Raw genomic sequence first — 27,537 nt, forward strand, 5'->3', positions numbered from 1 at the left:
AGCTGTTAGTCTTAATGCCCGAAGCGTGTGTATTAAAGCCGTATTGGCTTGGCTCGATGTTTAAGCTTCTCACACTCAAGACAGCGTCGGGTCCTTTTTTGAACACGTCCAGCTAGCAAATCGTCTCGCTCCTCCCCTAGGTCTCTTGGAAAAGTAAATACTGCAATTAATTATACGGCACACACACGTTGTGCAAGCAAGCCCTGCGGGGCCTAGTTAATCCTTCATGTCAAAGCGGATTACCGAGTCCTGTGTCGGCAACTCATGCTCTGCTACTACCTAGCTAAAGACTGCCGACTTTGTTGTACGTGTAAAGCAGTAACGTTAGTCTGTGTAATTGGAAAATATAAGGGATTTAATGTAGCCGACACGAGAATCAGGTCGTAACAAGGACGATCTTTGGCCCTTGTGGAGGCAATTAAGTAAATGTAGCAATCGCTTATTAAAGTGATTGTCCCAGAGCCACGATTCAAGGAGATTAGGTGCTTGATAAATTAGCTAGAAGACATGGTTAGGACTGAGAATAAAGGTATTAAATGAATACTCTCTCTCTCTCTCTTTCTCTCGTTCTCCCTCTCTCTCTTGCTCTCTCTTATCCTCTGTTGCCATTTCACTGTTTGTTAGATAAGACGTCAAATCACCATTACAATGTTTATAGCCAGGCTTTACAATCGAAAATTAATTTTGGTTGTTTAACTAATCTCAAAATGTTTCCGATTATGTAGAAATTTGTTGATTTTTCTTCCATTTTTCACATATTTTTTTACCTTAACGTCGCCTATACACGCGCCTTTCCTACTTTACTAGTGAATTTTATACATTTATAAGGCTGTCAGGCATTTATAAGGCTGTTTATGAAAATAACTGTAGGTTTTTATACGTTTTTTACGATAAAAAATACAGTTTTCTGTAAAGGAAACATGATTTAAATCGAGCCTTTATGTAGTGTATAACCTTAACTCCATCTAGAAAAAAATATTATATATATATTTTTGTTTTTTATATCTTGCATTTGATGATAATTAATTGTTTTAAATTTAAAGTATATAATGCTGATTGGGATTCTACAAATTATATCATTATCATCCGCATCATCTGATGAGGAGGATGCGGATCATCATCTGCATGCGGATAATCCGTATCCTTCTCCTCATTGTAGGCTTCGTGGTCATTAAACAGAACACGTTTCTAAGAATGTTTTTCAGCTCGAATGGTTAGAAAATAGTTAAAATTTTAAATTTATAAAATAAAAAATAAATATATTCATTTAAATATTAATTTTAAATCTTTTCTTATAATTTAAAAACGAAAATGATAATTAATTTTAATCACAATTAATATTATATTTTATATTAAATTAATTTAAAATGTACAAATAAAATTTGGTTAATTAAATTTAATTGTAATTATTATTTTTATTTAAAAATATTTTTTTAAAAAGAAATTAAAATTAAGTTTAAATTCGTTAAACTTTTTAATTAATATTTATTTTTTAAATGTATTTTAATTTTCAAATTAATTTCTTTTAATATAAAAAGTAAATTAAAATTAATGTAATCTTTATAAAATTTATATTATTAAGAACAAATTAATAATAAAAATAATGCAAATCTTAACAAAAAGTTATTTTTTATGGTCACGAAACTCTTTAAAATCTCTTAAAGTAGAGTTTATACGCTTATAATTCTATATTTTTATGTGTTTTTTATAATTATAAAGTGTTTTTATAACAAAATAACGGTTTATAACCATAAAAATCTGTTATAATAATCATAAAGATGTGTTATAACATAGTAATGGTTCGAACTTCGGAGTCAAGTTATCGCTATTTAATTAATTAAAAATTAAAATTATTCCTTAAAATATTAAAATAAACAGGTTAAAAATTACATAAAACAAAGCATAATTTAATATAAAATAAAATAATTTAAACATAGAAGAAAAAAAAAATGAGAATCAGAAAGATGCGGAGGATGAGGATAATGATGGTTATTACATTAATTGGAAAACCTCTGCAATATCGAATTATATGGTTATAATTATATTTTTTAAATCAATTTTTATAGATATAAAAACTTCTTATAAGTAAATAACTCTTTTATAGCCATAAAATTATGTTACAAACCATAGAAGTAGGTCTAACTCGAAGGAAAGTTATCGCTGTATAAAATAATTTAAAATTAAAGTTGTTTTCTAAATTAACAAAGTAAAAGATTAAAAAGTATATAAAATCAAGAATAATTTAATATAAAGTTAAATAAGTTAAACGTAGAAAAAATAAAAGTGGAATTATAAAGGTGTGGAGTGGGGGGATGCGGATATTGATGATTAGTGCATTTAATTGAGATAAGTTCCTAAAATAAGGTTAAATATATATAATTTTATGTTTATAACACACATTATTAAGTAAACAACTCTTATAACCATAGAAAATATCTTGTAGCAACCATTAAAGTGTGTTTTAATTACAGAAGTGGCTGTAATACGAAGGAAGGTATCGCGATATAAATTAGCTAAAAATTAAAATTATTTATTAAATTAATAAAGTAAACGGAGCAAAAATTATCTTATATTAATTATTCTTTATTATAAATAAGATAATTTAAGGATAGAAGAAAAGAAAAATGATAAGGATGCGGAGGAGGATGAGGACGATGATGACTAATGCATTTAGTTAGTAAGTAAGGAAAGTTAATAAATTATATTTGTCGAAATTGAAAGGAAGCGCTTCTATTGTTTACATAATAAAGTCTATTAGTTTTTAGCCACAGACCATATTGTTCTGTACTTGATTACAAGCTTAACCGGATTTCTGACGTGCTAATTGGCCAATAATTGATTCGGTTGCAGCCAGTTTGTAAGAGCTCTGATGGACAAGCTTATCTCTGATGTTCGTCTGAACTCTGCCTAATTGTACTAGGACGAAATGTCCTTCAGTCACGTCCGCTCTACCAATTTACTGGAAGCAAACAAAGTTAAAGATGGCTGATAGTCAGTGGATGAAGCAAAACGAGTTAGTTTGTTAAATAATTTGAGCGGCAAATTGATTCAATTTACTACAACTCCCATCCTGTCACTGGCTGCAGTGGTTTACCAAAAGAGCTGACAACTTTATCAATACCTACTTCGTCACTGCACATTCAACGACTCTTCTTATCATCCAGTTGATAACATGGCAATGTTTCTAAATGATTCTTGTTTAGAAGGATGCTGCCACATCCACGTGTCACACAAATATCATTGCTTGGGATTGGACGAGCATCGTATCCACTCTACTACTCCATCACTAAGGTTTTGACGAATTTACTCTCACTTGTTAGTTTTGTAAAGTTGCAAGAATAATGAATTCTTTCAAATAATAAAAAGAAGAAGTAGAAGAAATAATAATAATATATAAAAAAGATATATATGTATGTATGTATGTATGCATATATATATATATATTTTTTCAACGTATTGTTAACGTTTGCATCATGGAAGAAAGGAGGAGGAGGAGGAGGAAGAGGAAAAAAAATGTCAGAATCATTACTTGCGCTTCTTGAAATTTGGAAAAATTTCAAATAATAACTAGTTTGAATACATTTTTATATAAATTTCCTTTTTAAATATTCTACTTTTTTAATTTGTATATTAAAATTAATTTAATAACTTTAATTAAAATACGGAAAATCGTCATTTTGTTGTTCTCTACACCTTTTATAAATTGTTTATTTATGAGAATGAAACTTATTTAGAAGGAAACTTAACGTAAAATATATTTTTAGAATTTCAATTTTTAATAATTTAACTAATTAATGATTTATTTATCGCTTTTTATATACTTTAAAAGGAAAAACAAGTAAATTGTAAAGATGCGGAGGATGAGGATGCGAATAATGATAACTGGTGTATTTAGTTAGAAAAATCTCTTAAAATAGAATTGTATGCTTATAAAATGTTTCTTAGAGCACAGTATTATAACTGCAAAGTCTATTATCGTATAAATAATTCTTTTATGATCGTAAAAATCTCTTAAAATAGCCATATAAGTATTACAAGCGTAGAAATGACTGTAATTCGAAGGAAAGTTAACGCTAAATAAATAATTAAAAATTAATATTAGCCATTAAATTAATATAATAAATTAAACCAAAATTACGAAGATTAATATAAAATAAAAATAATTTAAGGTATAGAAAAATAGAAAAGTCAGAATTAAAAAGATGCGAGGAATGAGGATGCGGACGATAACGAATAATTTATTTCAGTCGAAAAAATATAATTATTTGCTTATAGTTTTGTTTTTATAAACTTTTATAACCATAAAAAGCTTTTATGAACACAAAAAACTGATTATAACCTTAAAAATCTCTTAAAACAATTAAAGAAATGGCTCTAATTTTGTTCAAATCAACGTGATAAATCGCTTGATTGTGATGAATATTTAGAGATTTTTCTAATTAAATAGTTTTAAAATGAATTTAAAACAATTTTTAGAATAATTTTTATAATTTATTTAAACAAATTTTATTATATTTTTATACATATAAACACACACACGTTATATATATATATAGGCCTTTGTTTTTGTTGAATATGAAATTTTTCTACTTATCGGATATAACTTTCTACACAGCTATTTTTTAGATATTTTTTTTTTATTTTTTAGAAAGTCCCCAAAGTGTTCAATCGGATTATGAAGGAACCTGGACAAAAGCTTTCCAAGTGTCGCAAGTATTTGAATGGAGACACATTTCTTGTTGGAAAAGCACAACTGGATGATGACATGGAAAGAAATATCTATCCCTCTTTCTAAAAAAACACGTTTGACATTTATTTCGCTATAAAATTTAATGTTTTTTCTACAAAAAAAACTGTTTTTTTATGTTAAAAAATTGTTAAATTCTGGTTAAATTAGAAGTTTTAATGCTCCTGCTTTGGAGAAAATTTATGTGAATTTTCTTTGTTATATTTTGTTTAAAAGAAAAAAAAATTAGAAATATAAACACGTTTTTCTCTTTGAAATCATCCAAAAAAATATATAAAAATAATTTTTAATCTAATTTTATAGTTTTCGAATAATTTTATCCGATTTTATTTAGGTTTTTCGGATGTTTTGAGCATCTTCATCGTGATGTTCTCTCAGAGCGCTCCTCGTAATGTTAATTGATAAAATGAATTTCTATCGTAGAAAATTACATAAAATCTTAAAATTTAATAATTTTAAGATATGAATTTTTTATAAAAAGTAAAAGTTTTAGTAGTGTAGAATCGAAAATCGTAATTTACAACTCGTACAAATCTCCAATATTCCTTTAAAAAAAACTATTCAAATTTTATGAATAATAATAAGTTTTATTGGACAAAATAAAGAATTTTTTGGTAAAAAAAATGTATTAAAATATGTTCAAAGTATTTCATTTTTATGCTATTAAGTTTCATTAATGTATTCTGGATAAGGGATGAAGATGGAGAAGAGAAATGATGATGAGATGATGCGGAGTATCTACCGCATTTTAAGATAAATAAAGCTTGATTTTAATTACATAATTTTAAATTTTTTAAATTAAAAAATCAATTGTTATATATTAGATATTAAAATTAATTAAAAATAAAAGAACTTCATTAAAATTTTCAGTTAATTGACATTTTAAATGCTTTAAATGATGGATTTGTGATAAAATCCAAGCAAATTATCGTGATAGCTTGCCATAAAAATTAAATTTATACATTTTTAATTATAAAAAAACCGACTTAAAAATCATTTAATTTAAATAATTTAATTTAAAAAAATATATAGATTTAAATTTAGATGCTAATCATTAATTTCGATCCATTTTGGAGACGAGCGTAAGAGATATAAAAATATGATTATTTATTAATAAAAAATTTATAAAAAATTAATTTAATTTGATTAATATTTTCTTTATTTTATTATTAAAATTTATATTTTATGAAATTTAATTTTTTATAAATAAAAATATAAATTTAAATACAAATCCATCATTCGTCGCTCGAGTCGCTTACGGAGATACTCGAAGATAAAACGTAAATTATTACAAAATTTATAACATTACAATTACAAATCTATTGTAAATATATAAAGGAGACATTCTAACGATTATAAAGTTACAAATTATTAAATTTATACCCCTCTAATTTTGTTTCTTTAACAAATTAAAGCGTGTAATTATTGGGGTGGTTCGTTTAAAGTTATAGATTATCACGTTTGTTCTGTAGCTACAGGTTTCTATTGGTATCCATTGTACTGGATTGGTCATATGGCTGAGTGACATGTGTATGTTATACGCTTAAGCCACTGCCAACTGCTCACCATTTGATAACAATAGCCTAAGATAACGAGCATTTCCCAATAGAATAGTTTCCTATGTCACTAGTCGTGTTAGAGGGGAGAAAGAAATCCCTACGGACTTCTCCCAATGACATAGTCCTGTCAGTGACTAGAAATTGTCCTGGATGACTACTTTTACAGCTTTAGCTACGATAATTTAACTGATTTAATCATGCAATTAATTATTTCTCTATAGAAATCATATGGAAAATTGATTGGCCCGTGTAAGCATTTCTCTAGATGATGCTGAGGATTATTTTTAAAGAATTATTTTTGACAATTTTGTTATTATAAACAGCTTCGGATGATGATAATGATACTGGAGTATCATAATATTAGTATAAATTATTTGTAAAATTAGCAATTGAATAAGTAAGAATGATGCGGAGGATGATTTTCCTGCAGCATCTTCCGCATCATACCCAACACGATTTTTGTCTATTTTTATGTAAAATCATTATAAGATTAATTTAAATTTATGTAAAAATGATAAAGTTAAGGTAATAAATTTTATTTTAAAAGCTAAAGTTAATTAAAATTTTCGACTTAAAGAACTAAAAATTACGTTCTAAGTATTTAATATATAATAATTTTATGTTAAAAATACGATTAATTATATATTATAAAACTTATTTTATATATTATATTTTATAGAATTTATACATATTTTTAGGTTTAGAATAATATATAAGTTTAAATATTATATAGATTTAAAATTAAAATATCGAAAATTTTATTATATAATATAAAATATATAAAAATATTTTAATTAATAATAAAAATGAGCCTATAAAAGCAATTATATGTTATAATTTTCTTAGAAAAAATCGCGTATAAAAAGATAAATTTGGAAAAAGAAGACGATTAACTTGAATTCTTATCAAGAAATATCATAGAAATCACTTTTTACTCCTTTTTATTTTTAATATTTCTTCTTCTTCTTTTAATATTAGGAATTTTCTTCACTTCATTTCATAAAAATTATTTTTTTTTCTTCTTCTTCCTCTTCATTTTCTGTTACATATTAAAGCTTAAGTTTTAATAAAACGAGTTGAATGCTACTTAATTAAAATAATATTTTCTTATTTCTCAATGTTAATTGATGTAAAAATCAATAAAATAAAAATATTTATAAATTTAAATCAATTTGATTTACTAAAATATCGATTTAATGAAGATATTTTGTCGTGTTTAAGTGTTAGATGGATGCATTTAATTAATGTTAATTTTAATTGTTTTCTGGGTCTATTAATTAAAATATTATACTAAATATCAGTAAAATAAACCATAATTATAATTTTAAAGCATTTTATGTACTAAAATATTAATTTTTTAAAACATTTAATTAAGATAATTTACTTCTAAGTATAGAGTATAAGCACTAAATTATTGTTTGTTCTTGGGCTCTAAATTAAAAATTATGTTAAAATTAAGTAGAATATTTGTAAATTTGAATCATTTTAAGTACTAAAATATTGAATTTTACCTTCAAAAAATATAATTATTTAATTAAGTTCTAAGGTTGAAGCACTAAATTAATGTTAATTTAAAGTACTTTACAGTGTATAAATCGGAATTTTTGTTAATTTTTTATATATTTATACATTTTTAAAACTAAATTTTAAAATAACAAACAAATAAATTGAAGAATTCGATACTTTATTATCACTTTTTATAAATCCTATCACGTCGAAATAAAAGAGAAAAATAAAGGGCTTTGTTTCTAAATGATGGACACAAGAAAACAATGAGAACATTCTCAAAAATTCTGTTAAACAAATCCCTTTAATTTATAGGAATTCGCGTCAAATAAAATGAAAAAAAAATACAAAGAAGAAAAACTACAATACAATTTTTGTTTTCTTTAATAAAAGTTTTCAAAATCTTTCCTGATAAGTGTACTGTACAGTCTCCAGCATCCCTGATCTTTCATCATCTTCATCCATCTTTCTCTCCAGCATCCTTTAATGATTCTCTTCTCCTACAACATCGACTTCTGGTTCGGAAAAGGAGTCAGCATCCCTCAACCTGTTTGCTATATCATCTGTCCTCGAGGATAATAAATGATCGTGTTTGCTTACTGTCTCTTCCGTCATTTTTCTCATTTGTTTCTTGTGTTTCATACGACGATTCTGGAACCATGTCTTCACCTGAAGTGAGATAATTGGTTCGGTCGTCACACCAAGAGGATTTATGTCATTACTACAAATGATAACACCGAACGAATCTAGCAACACAAATTAATTATCTACAATAAATCACAAACAATGTTTAAGAAAAATTTCCCTGTTTATTTTAAATAATAAACAAAGCTTGAGAAAAGTTGGGGGGAATTTTCCAACAGAACTTGAAGGAGAATTATTCTGTAAAAATTATAAAATTCTTTCCTTACTTCCCCCCTCCTTTTCCTTTCCTTATTTTCCGTCAATTTTAATTAGTTGTAACGTTTATGTGGTAAATAAATGCATTTTCTTATTTGACTTAACAATATATATTCAATTATGAAGGAATTTCTCACTAATTAAGATCTTATAATTGAACTTAAAGTGTGTTTTAATATTCCATGCGTAATTGGATTATAAAATTATACGAAATGTTTGTAAAAGTATCGAATTATAAAAATTTAATTTTTTTCTTCTTTTCTCTTTGCAACAATTCAATTTATTGGATAAATTTTGATGAGTTTTAAAATTAATTTTTCTTGATAAAAATTCATTTCTAAGTAAAATTTATTATGAAGATATTTTAATTTCTTATTAATTAATACATTTTTATTACATAAATTTAATTTTTAAGCGTTTAAAATCAATTTATCTGTTAAACTCTTTAAGGGATGCTTAAGATAAAACTGTGTAGAAAAATCGTTAAAATTATTTAATTTTTAGCAAATTTTTGTAAATTTTATTAATATATGCTTTATTTATTATGTTTATTTTATAAAAATACAAGAATTTTAAATTTTATTTTATTTTCTTGATTGCTCTCCTCTATGGAAAATGATGAAACTTCGTCCGCATCTTCCAACTTTTTAAGACATTTTCACTTGTTGTAAGCTTATTTTAAACAAATTTATTATTTTAATTCAAGAAGTAACCATTTAAGTAATATTTTTACATATTTCAAATCTAAAAAAGTTTCAAAATTTGTTAATTTATCAAGGATAAATGTAAGATAGACCATCTCCTTATCGGGTTTCAAGCATGAAATTTCTCTTTATATTTTATAGTAGAGTTTAAAAAATTGAATATGCAATATTTGATAATTCTGGAAAAAGTCATAGAAACGAGATATATTCGAAAATCCAAATGGTCTGCTGCTGATTCAGCTGATTTCTATAGTACGATAACAAGGAAACTATTCGCATATAAACTACATAAAAGACAGCTGAAATGTAGTCTTGCATGTTTTCGATGCATCAGAAAACTAGAAAAATCATTTTTCTTTACTTTGTAGAATGCCTTTAAATCAATAAAGTACAGAAATTTAGAAAGAAATGTCTTAATAAATCGAAAAAATCACTTTATATTTCATCATTTCGAAGGCCTGATTATATAAATTTGTATACTTTGTGCTAATTTTTATGTAGTTTGAACATTTATGTGCTATTTTGGCATTCATAGAGCTATTTTAACGCTTATTTTCTTAGCTTAAACTATGGTGGAATTCGTAAAGCCATAAAACAATTGTTAGCTTATGTCACAAGTTACGTGGTTTTAAGGTATGTAAATGATTAAAATATATTAATTTATACTATTTTAACACTTACAGTCGCATGCTAATACTTATTTTCTTAATTTAGAGGCGTTCTAGACTTCATAGAGTCGCGATAATGTTTATTAAATCACCTGAAGTTAACTACAATATTTAATAATTGCTCTTAAAATCACTTAAATCCTTCTTTAGAAAAGTATTATACATCTAAAATATATTATATTAAATATATATTTATTATAAAGGGCCATAATTTATTAAATTAAATCAAAAAATTGAAGATTTTGGCAATGAATGTTCAGATATAAATCAAGCGATTGCGCTGAACCAACTGTAATTAAATGGTTTAAAATATACTTTTTAATTAATTTTAAAGGTGTATTAAATAACTCTAAAGCTTATTTAATGAATAAAGATAATATAAATTAAATATTTTACGAAGAAAAACCAATTATTCTCTTGGTAGAGACGTTTTACAAGAAGAAAGTATCATAGGAAAAGAAAAGATATTGATGGTTTGGAAAGGAATTTAGAGCATAGAAAAGAGGAGAAGGTAAGAAAGACAAGTGACGATTTTGTAGCTCCTGCAGGGAATACTCGAGTTTTAAACCGAATCGCCCGTTAAATCTCGTTTATGTTGCTTTTTTGACAAGAAGAAGCAAATAGCCTACAGCTTTATTTCTTGCAGATATACTGACCAAGTATTTTGGATTTAAATACAAAGATTTTCAACTCAGGATTTTCTGAGAATTTCACGAATTGTAAACTGTCTTCATGGATAAGGCTTGTTGGGATAAATCTTTCCAACATCCATTGATGCTGGAGAAGGACTACTTTTCCTTTAAAAGTGCTCCTCTCCATCTTTCAAAAGATCTCTCTTTTCAAGGAAAAAAAAAGAAAGAAAGAAACGATTTGGTTTTGTTGGAATTTTTATATTTATATCAAATATTTATAAAATTTTTCTCTTATTTATTTATATATGTACTGTACAATCTATATAAGAGCATCTTAAATTAGCTATTCTATATTAGATAAATTTAACGCTGTTTTAAGGTATAAAATTTAATTATTTTTATTTTATTTAGATAAAATTTGGTAAATTTTCGTTATGTTTTAATAAATTGCTTTGCTTTTAACGTAAAATAATGCATAAATTTAAAGAGAAATAAAAAAAAAACTTGGTATAGAAAGGTGAAGAGAGAGAGCATCATCAGTAAATCATGAGAGATAAATGCATTGTAGATGTAAAATAACTTCCATTTTAAGCCTAAATTCTTATTTACATCGATTAAATTGTTATGATCTGATTGTATATTCATTTATTCGACTATTTAATAATAATTGACATTCAATTATCTTCTCCACTCTAATTAACAAATCAATGAATAAAATTCCATTTTCTCACTTTACCTTTATATTATTTATAATATGAAGTTAATATTGATTCCAAATTACCTCAAAAATTAACTAATAGTTTTTTAATCAAACAATAAAAATTTATTTTAAAACATTCTTTTAATTAAAATATAAACAAGCTGATGTAAGGTTATTACACTTTTAGTTAATTTTTATCTTTTAAATTTTTAAAATATTTTATTGAATAATATTAATTAAGCTTAAAATTATTTATTTTTATTAATTAAACATCGATAATACTTCATTTTAACTGTAAATTTTAGAAATTTTACTTAAATTGAAGCACTAACATCAGTAAGATGCATCACATCAAAACTGGTTTATAATACTTTATACTAATTTTAGAGCATAAAAAATGCTTCATTTTCTCATAAAAATCGTCTCCTCTCTCATTAGTTATTATATATTTTAAAATATAAGCAATTTAATTATGAAATATTCACTTGAAATGCACTTGAAAAACCACAAGAAATCATAGAGGAGTACTCGTTAAAGTATTAATTTTTCTTAATAAAATTGATAGAGAATGCTTATAAAATGGTTATAAAATTCTTTAAAATATAATTATGTATTAAAATAATATACCTGAGTTTCAGAAAGACTTAAAGCAGTTGCCAATTCGAGTCGTTCTGGTGTAGAAAGGTACCTCTGAGCTTCAAATCTCTTCTCCAAACCATGTAATTGTTGATCACTGAATACTGTTCTTGCCTTTCTTCGTCGACAAGGTTTAGCTGATGTTTCTGATGTGTAGAGAGGTGAAGAAAACGGCAAAGATGCTGTATAATTAAATATATATCACATTAAATCCTACTGTACAACTTAAGTAACTTACTTAACTATAGAATTTATATATGATACATCCAAAGTTGTCACAGCATCATCTAGAGATCAATAGAATACTTATAAACGTATACACGTATTATTTGATACTCTAGGGATGCGGAAATCATTTACTCACTTCTTCTCTAACTAACGATATTGTAATTTATGGAAGGTGTTAATGATTATTGAACACCCTTTAATTACTCTTATTCTTTCAACAGATTATGTTTATTCAAGGAATTAAAATTATATATAAGTCATTTGTATCTTTACTAACGAAAAGTTTATAAATTTGAATATTTTCTTGCGAATTCTTAAGTCAAATAGTCAGAAATTAATTATTTTAACAGGTTTTCTAATTAATTTCCGCATGCTAAGGCAACGTTTTTACACAGAATTTATTCTATAAAACGCGTTTAAATATAAATTTTTAGGTAATTTTATAATAAATATAAGGAAAGTGAAGTTTTTTATTATTTTATACGAGATTTTTTGTTTTATACTCAATTTAATCCTTAAATATCAATTTATTTATCATATTTATAAGGCGTAAACGAATATATGCAAACATTTATATATTTAAATATTAAATGGTAAAAATAGTTAATGGTAAGAAAGTATACTATTTAAAATTGTTTTTTAATATAATTTAACATTTCGAGAAAGAAAAATGAGTATAAACAACTAAAGTATGGAAAGTTGAAAGGAGAGATGCAATTCAGTGAGATGCAGAACAGATCCGTCTGTAGCGAAAACGATTATAGTTTGGACAATTGAAGAGATGCTGATGAATTTAAGATATTAAAAAGATGCGGTTAAGACTTCTACTGTTGTAAATAATATAGTTAATAATAAACAGAGAACAGCATAAAGAAGTATAAGAAATGAAGTAAAAATTGGGATAAACAAGATTTAGATTTCGGATGCTGTAAAGGATGCGGATGGTGTAAAGTGATAATTTATTTTAGATGCTGAAAATGACACTGATATTGTTTTCAAGGCTTCGGATGTTGTAAAAGATGCTGCTAGTGTACAATAATGATTAAGATTTCTGTTTCTGTAAAGGATACTGATGAAGTAGAATGATAATTTAGATTTAAGGCGCTGTAAAGGATACTGACACTGTACATTTATAACTAAGATTTCGGATGCTGTAAAGGATGTGATTACTGAATGCGTATAGAAATTCAATTATAATTCAGACATTTTCATGTAATCAGCAACAAAAAAGCTGGTTATTTTAGTTTTACATCGCTATTTTAAATTAAAGCTCTATTCAAACGGGCGCTTGACTCATCAGAAAGCATCTTCATCTTCTCAGCAGACAGAAAAAAGTTGTCAAAATTGTTTAATATTTCTAGAAAAACGAAGAAAGAAGAATATATTTAGTCTTGTCACGTATTTATCCAATTCGAAAACATAATTTAAATTCACATTTACTAACGAAATGAATCATTTGAATGAAATAAAAGGAAATAAAAGAAATGCACCAAGAATTTATTATTATTTTTTGCCTAATATTTTGTATAAATCAATTTATTTTAAGGCGACTACAATCAATCTTCATTTAAAAGATATGAAAATTGTATTCATAAGAAAAGTAGATTTTAACGAATAGACACTATCGAGCTACTTCTTATAGAATAACCATCATTTGCATGTGAACAATGAGGTACCAATCAACTATAATAACTCGCATTCCTTCTTTGATAAATTAAATTCAAGAAATTAAATAGAATTACTCTAGGAATAAACTGTTTTTTTTCCGTTCTTTCGACACTAACTTTCTCCTATTAAATTGGCTTTTTCTAATTTTAACATTGAAGTAAATCAATTAAATTTATGTTAATTATTTTTAATTGCAAGTTATATAACATATAAATCATCTCTAGAATATATATGCTAGAGATAATTTGTATATTTTGGATGCTGTAAAGGATGAGGATGATATAAAAGATGCGGATGCTATTAGTGATGATTTAAGTTTTCGTGAGAATTAAATTGCTGTAAAAGCTTGTTTTTATGTTAAAATCAGTTATAATTAAGTAATAATAAATTTAGGAATGTAGTTTGTCATTTAAATTAAATTTTTATTTCTTTAAATAATTGATTTTTAACATGTTTTCGTAGTTGTTAGTTGTATTAAGCGCATTCTATGATAAGTATTTATGTAATCTGTGGAAGTTCTTCGAAATGTAAGGAAAATAAATTGATAAAATACATCACTAGAGACATAAATGTTCCTTATATATTCTTGTTTCTAGTAAAGTACAGTACTTTGTAAGTTCCTGTATATATTAGCATTTTGTATCTCACACATCCTTGAATTTTGGTTTTATAACTCCTTGAATAATGTAATATAAACTTTAAACTATTTAATCTGATAATGTGCCTTATGTAGGCTTTTATGTAATGTATTTTGTTACTTCTTCTATTGCACCTCATTCACCTTTAAATCATTACTTGTAAGCCTTTGTAATATCCTTATAAGCTGTTATATATTTTAATGTAACTTATAATTCTTAAATTTTCTTGTATATTTTGTAAGCTTCTGATTCATATAATATATTTTTAAGCATCTTGAACTTGCAATGCATGCTGAGCAACTCCTCTGACGACTCCTTTATCTATGCATCTTGTAACGTTTGCTGAAAGCTCTTGCATCTTATAATGGATCTTATAAAGTATTCTATACATTCTTTAATGTCAAAAGTATTGCAAGAAAGCCTAGAGTCTTGTATATTTTATATTTAAGACATTTTGTAAGCAGTTCTCTCTTGTGATGTAGCGTGCAATTTTACAGCTTATATTTCACAAAACCTAGAATATTTTACTTTATAAATTGCGATATCTTATGCTTTATAAGTGCAGAAATCTTTTATATTATCCTATAAAATATTTAGTAAAATATTATATGTTTTAAGGCTCATATAGAAATATTTCTCGCATCCCTTACTCAACAAGATGATGAAGATCACGTGGATGACGGCGGTTTCAAGTAATTATAAACAGAAAAGTTACAATAAAATTAAAAATTTAGATTAAAAACGCATAAAAATATAAAAATATAACACAAAATAAGATATAAAAATAATTTAAATGTAATAAATAAATTTTATTACGTAATAAACATCGTACTCTACGCTTAAAACTTGTCTCGGAAGTTTCAGTTTTATTAACAAGAATAAAATAAAATAAAACACAACAAACAATTTATAAAAAAATGATTTAAAAAATAAAAAAAACACACATTTATTTATTTATTTATTTATATTTTATACATTTTACACGCAACGAGATTTATGAAAAATTAATGAAAATGCAACGAAACAGAATACAAAATTAGGCAACCAATTTGAATTTCTAATAAAATTTATTTATAAAAAATAAACAAAATAAAAAAAATAAATTAAATTATTATTTAATAATCTGTAATTATTATTATAAAGAAATATTTAAGAAAAAAATAAATAAATAAAGAATTTCGTACGCACACGTCATAACAAACCTTCATAAGCATAGGCCATGTGTATTGTTAAGCTTTAACAGTAATGCAGATGCTTAGAGTTTTGTAAGAGAGAGAAACAAAATATTCATCTGGAGAAAGAGAGAAAGAAAGAAAGAAAGAAAAAAAAGTGCATTACAGCAAAGGAGCAGACATTCTAATGATATCGAAACAAGTTCCTTTTAGAAAAGGATGTTTTTGTCACTTGTTATTTGTCAGTAATGACTGTAATACCTTATCGTTGAAAAAAATTTTTTAGTGATTTTCGTCAACAAAAGAAAATATTACGGGGTAGAATATCAAATCTACAAGGAATAATTAATAAAATTTTCTTTCAAACTCTCCATCTTCTTATTCTTCTCCCTCTTCTTCTTCTTCTTCTCCTCCTCCTTCTCCATCCTCTTCCCAATTTCATAAAATGCACAGACTTATTCTTTCCTCTCTTATAAAATATAAAAATAAAAATAAAATAAAGTAAAAAAAGAACTTTAGAAATAATGAGGCTATTTTCAACCATTCTTTGGCAACTGTCTAATTTTTGACTTTTGTTTTCAGTTATTTAGATAGCTAATTAAAATCCTTTTTTCCCCCTTTCTTTTCTTTTTCTTTCTAAATATTATTATTATTTATTTATTATTATTATTTTATTTAATTTTTACAGTTTAATTTCGTTTACTTTCGTTATACACATTTATTTATTTATTATTATTTTTTAAATCTTCATTAAAATTACCTAAATTACTCGAGCTTTTGTAAATTTTTAATTTAACTTAATTTTTAATTATTTTATTGTTTAATTACTTAATAATTACTTAATTTTGTTTAGTATCGATAGCGTATTTATATTTTGATATGTATTATATTTAAATATAAAAACTTTTTGTGGGTTTATCTCGATGGTTGAGTGCTCGCTTTATAAGTTAATTTATGATTATTTAAGTAATTTACTGCAAAATTTAATTTGTAAATTTAGTTTATTATTATTTTTTATTGTTTAATTGATGCTATTTTGTAATAAATATGATATTAATGAGGTTAATACATCATTTAATGCCGTGGAAGCTTGTTTTTCCGACTTAACTATTCCGTTTACTAACGCGAGGAATTTAATAATTTTAATTATTTTTCATTTAATTATTAATTAGAATAATAATTTAACATGTAAATTAATTACTTTATAAGATTTTTGGTAATTTGTTGGCATAAAACATAGAAAATCCATTAGGAAAACTGTAACATTCCTTCCTGCCATCAGTCTAAAGCTAACATTTTGGTAATGTTAATTTATTAATTTATTGCCATATTTAAACAATTAATTCTTAATTTTAAATATATATGAATCATAAATAAGTGCTTATAATTAATTAAATAAATTTGAAATTATTGACGAGTTATACGACTTAAACTTTGTGAAATTGCATCGTATATAACGCAATAAGTTTAGAATAACCTGGCTAGATGGGCTTAATAATAAAAAAAATATATTTATTAGTTTATTTATTAATTATAATTTCAATTATATTTCTCATTTAATGATTTTTTTAGTTAATATTTTACATACATTTGATTATAAATAGGATATTTAGAGGTTGTTTGAGATTAGATCGTAAATGTTTTTAACATTCTAAACGCATGTTTAGATTAGTATATATTATAAATAACAATTAAAATCAAATTATTCGAACGACACAAGTCTTATACATTAGAAATTTAGGAGTTTTAATCATAAATTCTGCATTAAATCTTACAAAAATCGCTTGCTTTAAGAGCTTCACAGAGCTCTTGTTATATCTTTACATAAAAATTTAAGCAGATTTTTACATTAAAAGCAATGAAAATTTTTAATTGCAAGTTTTAAAATTTCCTATAATGAGAGTTAAATTAATTTTAAATACAATTAAGTGAAATTAAACATAATTAATTATAATTTCGCATACATTACAGTTCATTTCAACATAATTATCTTCATTTTATAAAAATTATACAATAATATAGTAAATTTAACGTTCTCCCAAGGAAAAATTATTTAAATAATTTGTTAAAAGCATGTAAATACTAAAAATCATTCATTATAATTAAGTTTTACCTAAATAAATAATATATAGAATTAAATTTATCACATATAATGATAAATTGGATAAGAATAATTGCATAAGTATACGTCGGATACATAAAATAAAATCGTAAATTTTGATTGATAAAATTGATAAAAATGGACCATTAAATATAAAAAAAATAGATAAATTGAATGTAAGATTATTATTTTAGTAAGATTTATATAAAAATAATAATAAAAAAATCGATGATTTTTCATTGCATAAGATTCGACATTTATTTAACGTATCGACAAACGATTGTTTCAAAGAAATCCAAATCTTTGCCTTTCAGATAGGATACTTATGGAAAGTTATCGTTTGAATATGGAATAAATCTTGTTGGCATAAGGATTTTTCAAGCTTAAGTGCCTCAGCTTAAAAATGGAATAATCTGCTTTCTAGATACGATTTGACTTTTTTCGTAAGGTTTTTTTTTAAAAAAAATCAATTCAAATCTCTTATATACATCGAGATTTTTGAATTAAATAAGATTTTTTTAAAGATATTTAAATACGTAAATAAAACTTAAACTTATTTAACTAACAGTATACCTATTTTATATACGTATACAGGCCTATAAACCTATCAAAAAACGCAAAAAAACTCAATAAAAACTTTAAAAAGAGCTTCCTTATTTTATTGATAAGTTCAAGAAAGTATCTTTTTACGTAAATAAACCTTTAAAAATCGTATTACTGAGCTATTTTCTATAGAAACTTCTATAAATTTGCATCTTTATACAATTTTCTTAAGCGTAAATATACACAGTACTTTACGTATTTAATGTATGTGTTTCTTGTATAATTGTATACAAAAATTGAAGATTATTAAAAAGGATTTTAATTAAATAAAAGAGAAAACAAGAGGATGATGTATAGTTTGTCGGTATCTTAAATTGAAGCAGCAATGCAAGCTTGGTTTGCTTGCATTGGATAGTTGGAAACAGGATCTCCGCCTATTCTTGACGTCATTTACTAGTGATGATGGCCGAAATAAATTCATCTTACTTTATCCTTGCACTTTAACGCTATTAAATTTTGTTATTTTAATCTTGCATTTTGGATTTCTCACGAGAATTCAGTAGAAAACGAATTGCTTTATGATATGGAACGTAGACTTTGCTTCATTATCATGTTGATTGATTATTTTATCTGTAAAAATGTGCTCTATAGTTCAATTTATTCTTTTAAATTTTGCGTGTTTAATAACTTTACATTTTTCTAATTTACATTTAAATGTGTTAATTAAACTAAATTACAATTAAATTTAAGTTATTTTAACTTTATCTATAGATGTCTACTATATCAGCTAAAATAACTGTAAATTATTTATTAAAATAATTATTTTGTTATATTATACAGGATTTACAATATTCAATTTTTAATTTTATATACTTTTTTCTTTAATATAAATCAAATTATTACAGATTTTGGTCTGATTTCTAAATGACATAATATCCTACGAAAAGATGAATCATTAAAATATAGCGGTTCTTGACAATTGAAATTGCGTATTTTTTAAATTATAACAATGCCAAATTTATAGTTTACACTTTAAAATAGCAAAATTTTAAGAGATAATATTACATTTTGGGCTTTTTTTGTAATCAAAAAATTAAGAATAAAATTCAAGAATTATGGCGTTTTTATAAATTATAATTAATTTTATGTACTAAATATAATTTGATCCGCAACTTATACATATATATTTGTTATACATATAAAATTGTTATATATATTAATTATATTATCAAAATTTATGGATATTAAACGAAATGAAACAGATATAGATAGACATACGCGCCTGTAAAGTAGTCTTTTCATCATAACTACATTAAACAGTAAGGGAAAAGCAGATTTACAGGGGAAAAGTAGAGATACGAAGATTTTGTTGATAAAACTTACCTGCGGCGGATAATAGCAATGGATTAGCATCTAAAGGTTTGCTTAGGAAGTGATGCGGAGGAGATTGACAAAGATAGGCAGCAACTGGAGATGTTGTGGATCCTAGTCCATACAGCTGATACGGTGCAAACGTTGTCAAGTGTGATCGAGGCAACGTCGTCGATACGCAAGGTCGAACACCGTCTACGGGTTGGTGAGATTTGGGTGTCAAGATGTCTTCTATCATGAAGGAAGATCTCCTTGTCGCTAGTTTTTCTCGATAACTGTCCATGCTACTCACTGTACAATCCATATATAAAATTTTACACATTAACTGTCACGAATTTATTCGATGAAACATTGAATACACTTGTAAATATTTTATAAACGGTTATATGGAAAACACATGATTAAGGGAGAAAAACTTTACTTCATCGCAATTTGTATGACGAATTGTGATTAAAGATTGATGAGTTATATATAACAGAAAACTAGACACTCGCAAGTGGTGACAGATTAATGATGTGAGGCGTTACCTTCATTCCACTCCATATCCATCCTATGAACAATGGGGGATGCTCTATCGATCATTGAATTGTAGCTGTTAGGCTCTTACGAACATCTCTGATTGGATTACAAGGATACCAAATGGCAATTTCCGCTCCGCCCACTGCGTTACGTCACCGACTTATGTACCAATAGAGAATAAAAGGGTGGTACTAATAGAAATCACTCCGACATTTGTCAGTGAATAGGCTCCCTATTGAAATAGATAGGAGAATGTCAAATCTGAAAGTTTTCCTTTCATAATAGTAACTTTGTATGGAAAAATCTCTCTTCCCTATGGAAATATGTTTGGTTTCTCTATGAAAAGTAGCAATTTCCTTATTATGTATACCGCAACATAATTTCAGGATAATTCTTTTGTAAATCCTGTAAACATGAGGATAATATTTCTATGACTTATAAGACAATACATTTCTCTATACATTTTATTTTTAAAATAATATAAAAAATTCACGAATAATTTATATATATATATATATATTTATTTACTTATATATTTGCATCAATATTTATAAGAACAATTAAAACACATCTTTTACTATTTATACTATTTAATTTTAATTAAAAAATATAAAGAATACAGCTTATAAGACCGTAATTTATATTGAAAATGAATAAATGAATAAATTTATCATATTAAATTCCATTTTCAAAGAGATAAATCTTATTTATATTAAAGATAATCCACAAATGTCTTGATTCACGAGTACTATGGAATAAATTACTTCATTAATTATAAAAATAATTAAAATTTGTCTTTTAATATCTTTATTTTCTCGGTTTAAAATAGAGAAGATGAAACTTATAAAACTATATTTAATTTCATAAAGGGTTATTTAATATCAATAATATATTTAATATTAAAAAACAAACCAACAACTCTAATAAAATTCATATTGCAGGAGAAATTTTAATATATTTTCTTAAAATTTTTTCATATTTAAGTATAAATTCTCAATTATAAATATGGAAAACGGAAAGATTTAATGCTATTTTAATAAGAGTTAATGGTCTTTAATTTTAAAATAATGACAATAATAATTTATTTATAAATATTATAAACTTTTAATTAAATTAATTATTTTAATTTTAATTATCAAATTTTATTCAGAATTGATAGGGTAAAGTATCATTCATTAAGTTATTTCTCTTAAAATATTATTAAAGTAAACATTAAATATAATAAAAATGGAAGTAGATCTAAATTAAATTTAATTAAATTATTATTTAAATTAATTTTGTATGTAAAATACATTAAATATCATTAAATAGAAGCTTTAATAAAGTAAAACGTGCATTTAAAAACTGCTTAAGTTGTAACTAACGATGCAATATTTATGCGAAAGAAAAATACATTTTTTCCTCATTTAATATAAATAAAAAATTAAATAAGTGTTTTAGAATAAAATTATTTTATTATAATTAAATATTTATATATTATTTAATTATATTAATGCTTAAGATTTACATAAAGTCTATAATAATCCGTTTATATGACATCTTGCAACATGGTGTCTTCATAAATAAATTACCAAAACTTCTTACACTCTTCAATAAAAATGACGGAAAATAAGAAAGAAATAAATGAAATTTTAATAAAAAATAGAATATATTAAGGATTTTAAACATTAACTATTATTAATTATAAATGGAATTATGATAAATTTAGGATAATTTATTTTTTAAAAAGTTGATGCTGCATAACGACCTTTATTAGTAGCTGTAAAATAACATTGATATGATTTAAATTATAATAAAACTTTAATTATAAAATTAAAATATAAATAATACATTATTTTAAGAATTTACCAGTGAAATGATTTCGTTAAATTATTCAAATATATTAGCATAAGATATAATCATTTTTACGTAAAAATAATCTTAAATGTATCATAATTTACAGAGATGAGTTAAAAAATAAAGGAAAATTATATAATTTATATAAATTTTAGATTAATTTACCAAAAAAATTCATTAAAATTTACAAATTTAATACACTTTTTCTTAATTTTCAGTTGGATTTATCCTATTTTTCCTATAAGTAAACGGCAATAAGTTTCTTGTAAAGAAAGTAAATTTAATTAAATTCTTATTACTTATTTAAATAAAGAATTACACGAAAGAAATTCTGTATAAAATGCATTTTTATCCATAAATATTTTCGTTAGTAACTAACAGCTAAAGGGGAGAATCTGGAGTGAGATTGTGATGACTACAAAAATCTATAGTGTAGACCGCAACTAGCCTAAAGGGCAATAACCAGAGCAGCTCATCTTTATACTTTTGCTAGTTTTATAGCCATTTTACTATTTTAAAAGCTAAAATAATGTTTAAAAAAAGACAAAAAAGTGTATTAATTGTCTTGGTTTTCTAATCTAATAATTACATTAAAAAGTGTATAAATTATTTAATTAATTTTATAATAAAATAAGTTGTTAGAAGTAATTTTTTCAAATGTAAAAATCTTTATAAATTATAAATTGAGTTTTATAAACAGATTAAGTTTATAATAGTGCTATTTTATAATAATTTATTTAAAATTTCACATCATTTAAAAGATAAATGTTTTATAATTAATAAAATTTATTTTAAAAACCTTAAAAATAATTAAAATTTTTAAAAAAATTAGCTCAAAACCATGCAAGATTTATTTATGGTGATGGTGTTGAGATTAAAAATAAATTATCTTAAAATGGGAAATATCTTTGTTAAAAATATTATTTAAATGTCAAATTAGTAAGAAATTTAACTTAATATATTAAAAATATAAAATTAAAAGTATATTTTTATAAAGATTATCCTAAATCATTAAAGATAAGAAGGATGAGTTCATTCATGGATAAGGAAATATTCTTTTAAAAATGAATTTTCTGATACTATCCATATAAAAATTAATGGTTATTTTATATTTATAATGTAAATTTTATAATTTAAAATCAAGTTATTTAATATTATAACCATAAAAAATATAGAGGACAAAGCAAAATACAGCATCATCAACCAGAAAAATAGCTTATCAACTAATCGATCATGACATATTAAATTAAAGCATAATTTAAAGCAAATTCACTTAAAAATAGATTTAAAACTTAATTATTTATCAAACTAAGTTTGTAAATTTCGAACAGAGCTTAAAACATCTATATATATTTATGTATAACATTTACACAGAACGTAAGTGGTAGGCCACGATCTACTTGTTGATAAATTAATACATATCTACAAATTTATGCAATATAAACTATTATACTATACATTTTTTAATATTATTAATTAATAGATATAGTTTTAGAATTAATTATATAATTTTTAAGATTGTTATAAGTATTGTTAACTAATATCATCTATGTGTATCACTACCTGTAACAGGGAAATCTTTCCCTTCCGCTAATAAATTTGAATTAAATTGAATTATAGAGCAAAATTACACGTTTTTTTAACGTCTAGATAATCTTCTTTTTTAATTTCAATTTTTAAAGTTTAATTCTGATAATTTACAGTTTAATTAACATTTTAAAATCATCTCAGATTTATTTAGGTAGGCCCTTTAATGAGAAACTCATTTAATAGGTATCCTCATTAAAGAGCTTAAATAAATTTGTAATGAAAGCTTATCTTTAACAATATCCTGTCGTTTATTAACATGTAAATGAAATTTTCTGTTATTTTAAATGTATTATTAAACGATTTGATTTAGTTTAAAATTAAGAAATTGTATACTAAAATTATAATTATATATGTGTAGGAATTATAATTATCATTTTCAAATATCTGAGATAGATAATCTATTGATTTGTTGTTGACGGATTCATACAGTATCCCATTATTCTATCGGATAATTACTAATTTCCTTAAATAATTAATTATTTTTAAAGTAATATGATTCAAAAATCATCAGATTTTATTGTAAAATATCAAAAAATACGCTTACAATCCCCGTTTAAAGCTGATATCAGGGATTAAAAGTTGGTATCGGGATTAAGTTTTTAGATTCTGTTCACGAAGAAAGTTTTTCCTTTATATAAATTAATGGTATTTTTAATCAAAATTCGTCAAAATTCTTGAAAAAATTAAGTGATAAAATTCATAAATTACTTCTGTAAAGTATAAAATTATAAAGTATGTATATATAAACTTTTGTAAAATCGTCTAGAGAGAGAGAGAGCAGTTATTATTGACTTTAAATTTGCAACTTTAAGAATTTCAAACAACCTCAATAGACTTGATATCTTGAATCTTCTTGGACAGAATAAGATTTATATTTCTTTCTTCAATAGCTTTTTTCAATATAAATGTGGCTTTTGAAAATTGACAAACAGATTCTGTTGAGTTGGAAGCACTTTAAAGAATTGAAACATCCTCTTCTGCATCCCTCTTCTGCATCAAAATTCTGCTCTTCCTCCTCTAAATCCTTTAAAATTTAACGTTACTCCATCCTGAAAATTTACTTAAATATTAATTTTTTTAAATATGTATATATAATTATTTTTATTATCTAAGCATTTCTCGAAGTCAGTTTGAAAACATTTAATTCTATAGTGATGGATCTATTATTAATTCTAATTAAATTTCCTCTACGTTGTAAACTCTTGTTAATATGAGTCAAATGAACTGTGTTTCACATAATAATAAAGGTTATAAGCATTACAAATCGGCCATTTTAAAGAGAAATCAATTAAATTACTATGCTTGGCGATGCAAGTTTGTAGAAATTCCTGTTTAATATCTCAGCAATTTGTAAACAGTTAGTTTAAATTTAAACTGTTATTTGACCCTTTGATAAGAATTAAATTCAGCCTACATGTTCAACTAAATTCAGTCCAATATGCTGTACATTCTGCTTAGAAATGGTTTAAATTCTGTCTAAAAATGCATAATTTAGAAAATAATATAATACTGTATGAAAATATATTCAATTTACGATGTTTTACAGCTTATTTTTAGCCTCATTTAAGATAAAAACTATAAAATATCAATATATATGAAAAGTGTATATGAAGTTTCTTTACTTAAATGTCTCCATTGTCTTAAATATAAATGTATACATTAAGTAAAATTAATTAAAATTTTAATAATTTCATCCTCACATTAATTAACACACAAGTCAAAATTGCTATATATTTTTACTTAAAGAGCTAAAAATTTAAGTCAAACACAAATCATCATCAAAACTTCCCAATCAGTAAGGAATCAAAGGATATTCCATTGAAAATCGTAGCAACGTACAGTACATGCCAAACACAGCTTAAAATGATAAAAAAGAGGCAAAAACACTAATTTAATCCATAAATTAAGCGCGCAATTTTCTATTATACAAAGTTATAAATTAAAAAAAATGCGTCCGAAGTGATAAGACGGAGCAGGACATCGATGCTTGATAAAAAGTAATGAATTATCGATTTGTTAGAAAAATATGATAGAATTTCATTAAAATACTTCCTTGGTGACGTCCACAGACTTGTTACAGAACAACTTAAATTGAGTACTAGGCATTACACATGACATAATGAGGCAGTGTTAGTCAGAAAGCAGAGTGTAGAAAAAAAAAACAGGACAGGAGAGATAAGCAGATCATCCCGTAACATTACTCACATCAAAAGAATCGATAATTTGTAGTATCTACAAGCTTCTATAGTTTCAATAGATGTACAACAAGCTTTATACATAGGCATACCCAAGCTAGAATTTTGTACATTCCTAACAAGACTTAAGTTTACAGTACCTAGCAACCCAACCATGTAACTATCTAATGATGGGTCAATGATGCGAGAACGAGAAGCAAATTGCATGGTCCATTTTCGTCTTCATTTACGGTTAGTAAAACTCTAATCTCCTGAGTAACCGATGGTATCGCCTTTCATCCGATCTTTATTAGGCTTATTTCACTGGGGGTGATTACCTGTTGTTAGCATGGAGATGGCAATAAACTTTTGTGTATTGTGATACTTTGAAAATAATCTAGTGAAATAATTGCAGGTATAATGTCAAAATAAATAAGTATAGATGGAATTTTTAAATATTAAAATGAAATTTACTAAGCAATTATTTTATATATTCATTTACTTGCAATTTTACTTCTCTAATCAAGAGATTTCGGGATGTTTTTGGAGGATTTTTTCCCCTTTCTGTTTTATTTAATTTTGAATTATAAAAATTTATAAATATTTATAATTTAAATAAAATATATGTTTAGGATACACGATACATAACGTAATAAGCACAAAATGCACTAATTAAAGTGTGAATGAATGCATTCGTTTGTTCACATGTTTGCTTGTAATATGCAGTGGAGAACTGAACAGGAAGCAAAACAAGCAACCGCTCGGGGCCCTAAGCTGAGAGGAGCCCTATCAGAAACCCTATTTTTTTATACAAGCTGAGAGAGGACCCGTCAGGAAACTTCCCTTTATTATTATTTTTTTAATTTTGCATAAATTGTCTTTTGACGATGTTGTTGAGCAGTTTGCGGCTGAGAACAGTAAAACGAAGTTGTAAAATAGATGATAAACTATGTAACAAACTGTATATTAATGATAAATGAGTTAAATTTTTCTTTCTGAGTTCCTTCCTTTACTTGCAAGGGGCCCGGAAAAACCTAAATTGCTTGGAGATCATTCGAAGATAAATCTGGCACCGATATGCCTCACTTACAGTTAATAACAAATATTAAATGTAATTAATAAGTTTAATTAATATAAATTTAATTTTGTATGAATGATGAGGATGATGATTAATGCAGTGCATCACTTATGCAGTATGAGTACAGCACAATGTATACAGTTGATATACACTAATTTCTTCATTTATTTGCCTGTTTTTAAACAAAATATTAATTAATAATTACATAAACAAAACTATAAATTCAATTCATAAAAATATATTATTATTAATTCCATTTTAATTTTAAAAATAATAAAAATTAATAAAACATTTTAATTAAATTAAACTATTGATAATTTAAATTTGTTTTATTAAATATATTTATAAAATAAAAGAAGAAAAAGTTTATAATTAATTTGATTTAAAATTTTTATTTTATTTTATTTTTTATTTTATTTTTTTAAAGTATTAAACAAAACAAAGAGAACAATTAAAAGAAATTGTTTATCTGTTCTTAAAACTTTCTTTAATAAAGAATAACTTTAAAATTTAATTATTTATATTTTTATTTTATTTATAAAAAAAGTATATTTTATAAAAGATTTT

At 24.5% G+C, this 27,537-nt stretch overlaps 1 protein-coding gene across 1 annotated transcript; it reads right to left on the reverse strand.

Annotated features, from left to right (window-relative positions):
* Positions 1 to 8,256: 8,256 nt before the first annotated feature.
* Positions 8,257 to 20,164, reverse strand: LOC136989306 (brain-specific homeobox protein homolog). Its single transcript, XM_067287429.1, has 3 exons — positions 19,786 to 20,164; positions 12,044 to 12,234; positions 8,257 to 8,481 (listed from the first exon to the last, which is right to left on the reverse strand). Exons 1-3 carry the CDS (start codon positions 20,093 to 20,095, stop codon positions 8,296 to 8,298), a joined length of 687 nt encoding a protein of 228 aa, XP_067143530.1. The 5' UTR covers positions 20,096 to 20,164; the 3' UTR covers positions 8,257 to 8,295.
* Between the last annotated feature and the right edge of the window lie 7,373 nt (positions 20,165 to 27,537).

This window comes from Centruroides vittatus, unplaced genomic scaffold, assembly GCF_030686945.1.
Source record: "Centruroides vittatus isolate TY-2023 unplaced genomic scaffold, ASM3068694v2 scaffold_464, whole genome shotgun sequence".
In the NCBI taxonomy this organism is placed as follows: domain Eukaryota; kingdom Metazoa; phylum Arthropoda; class Arachnida; order Scorpiones; family Buthidae; genus Centruroides; species Centruroides vittatus.

Excerpts from the sequence above, each read along its gene's own strand:
- LOC136989306 (XM_067287429.1), bottom strand. The coding sequence starts at position 20,095 with ATGTGTAAAATTTTATATATGGATTGTACAGTGAGTAGCATGGACAGT. Across the intron at positions 12,235-19,785 it reads ATTGCTATTATCCGCCGCAG|CATCTTTGCCGTTTTCTTCA; the intron begins GTAAGTTTTATC and ends TTAATTATACAG. Across the intron at positions 8,482-12,043 it reads TAAGTCTTTCTGAAACTCAG|GTGAAGACATGGTTCCAGAA; the intron begins GTATATTATTTT and ends ATCTCACTTCAG.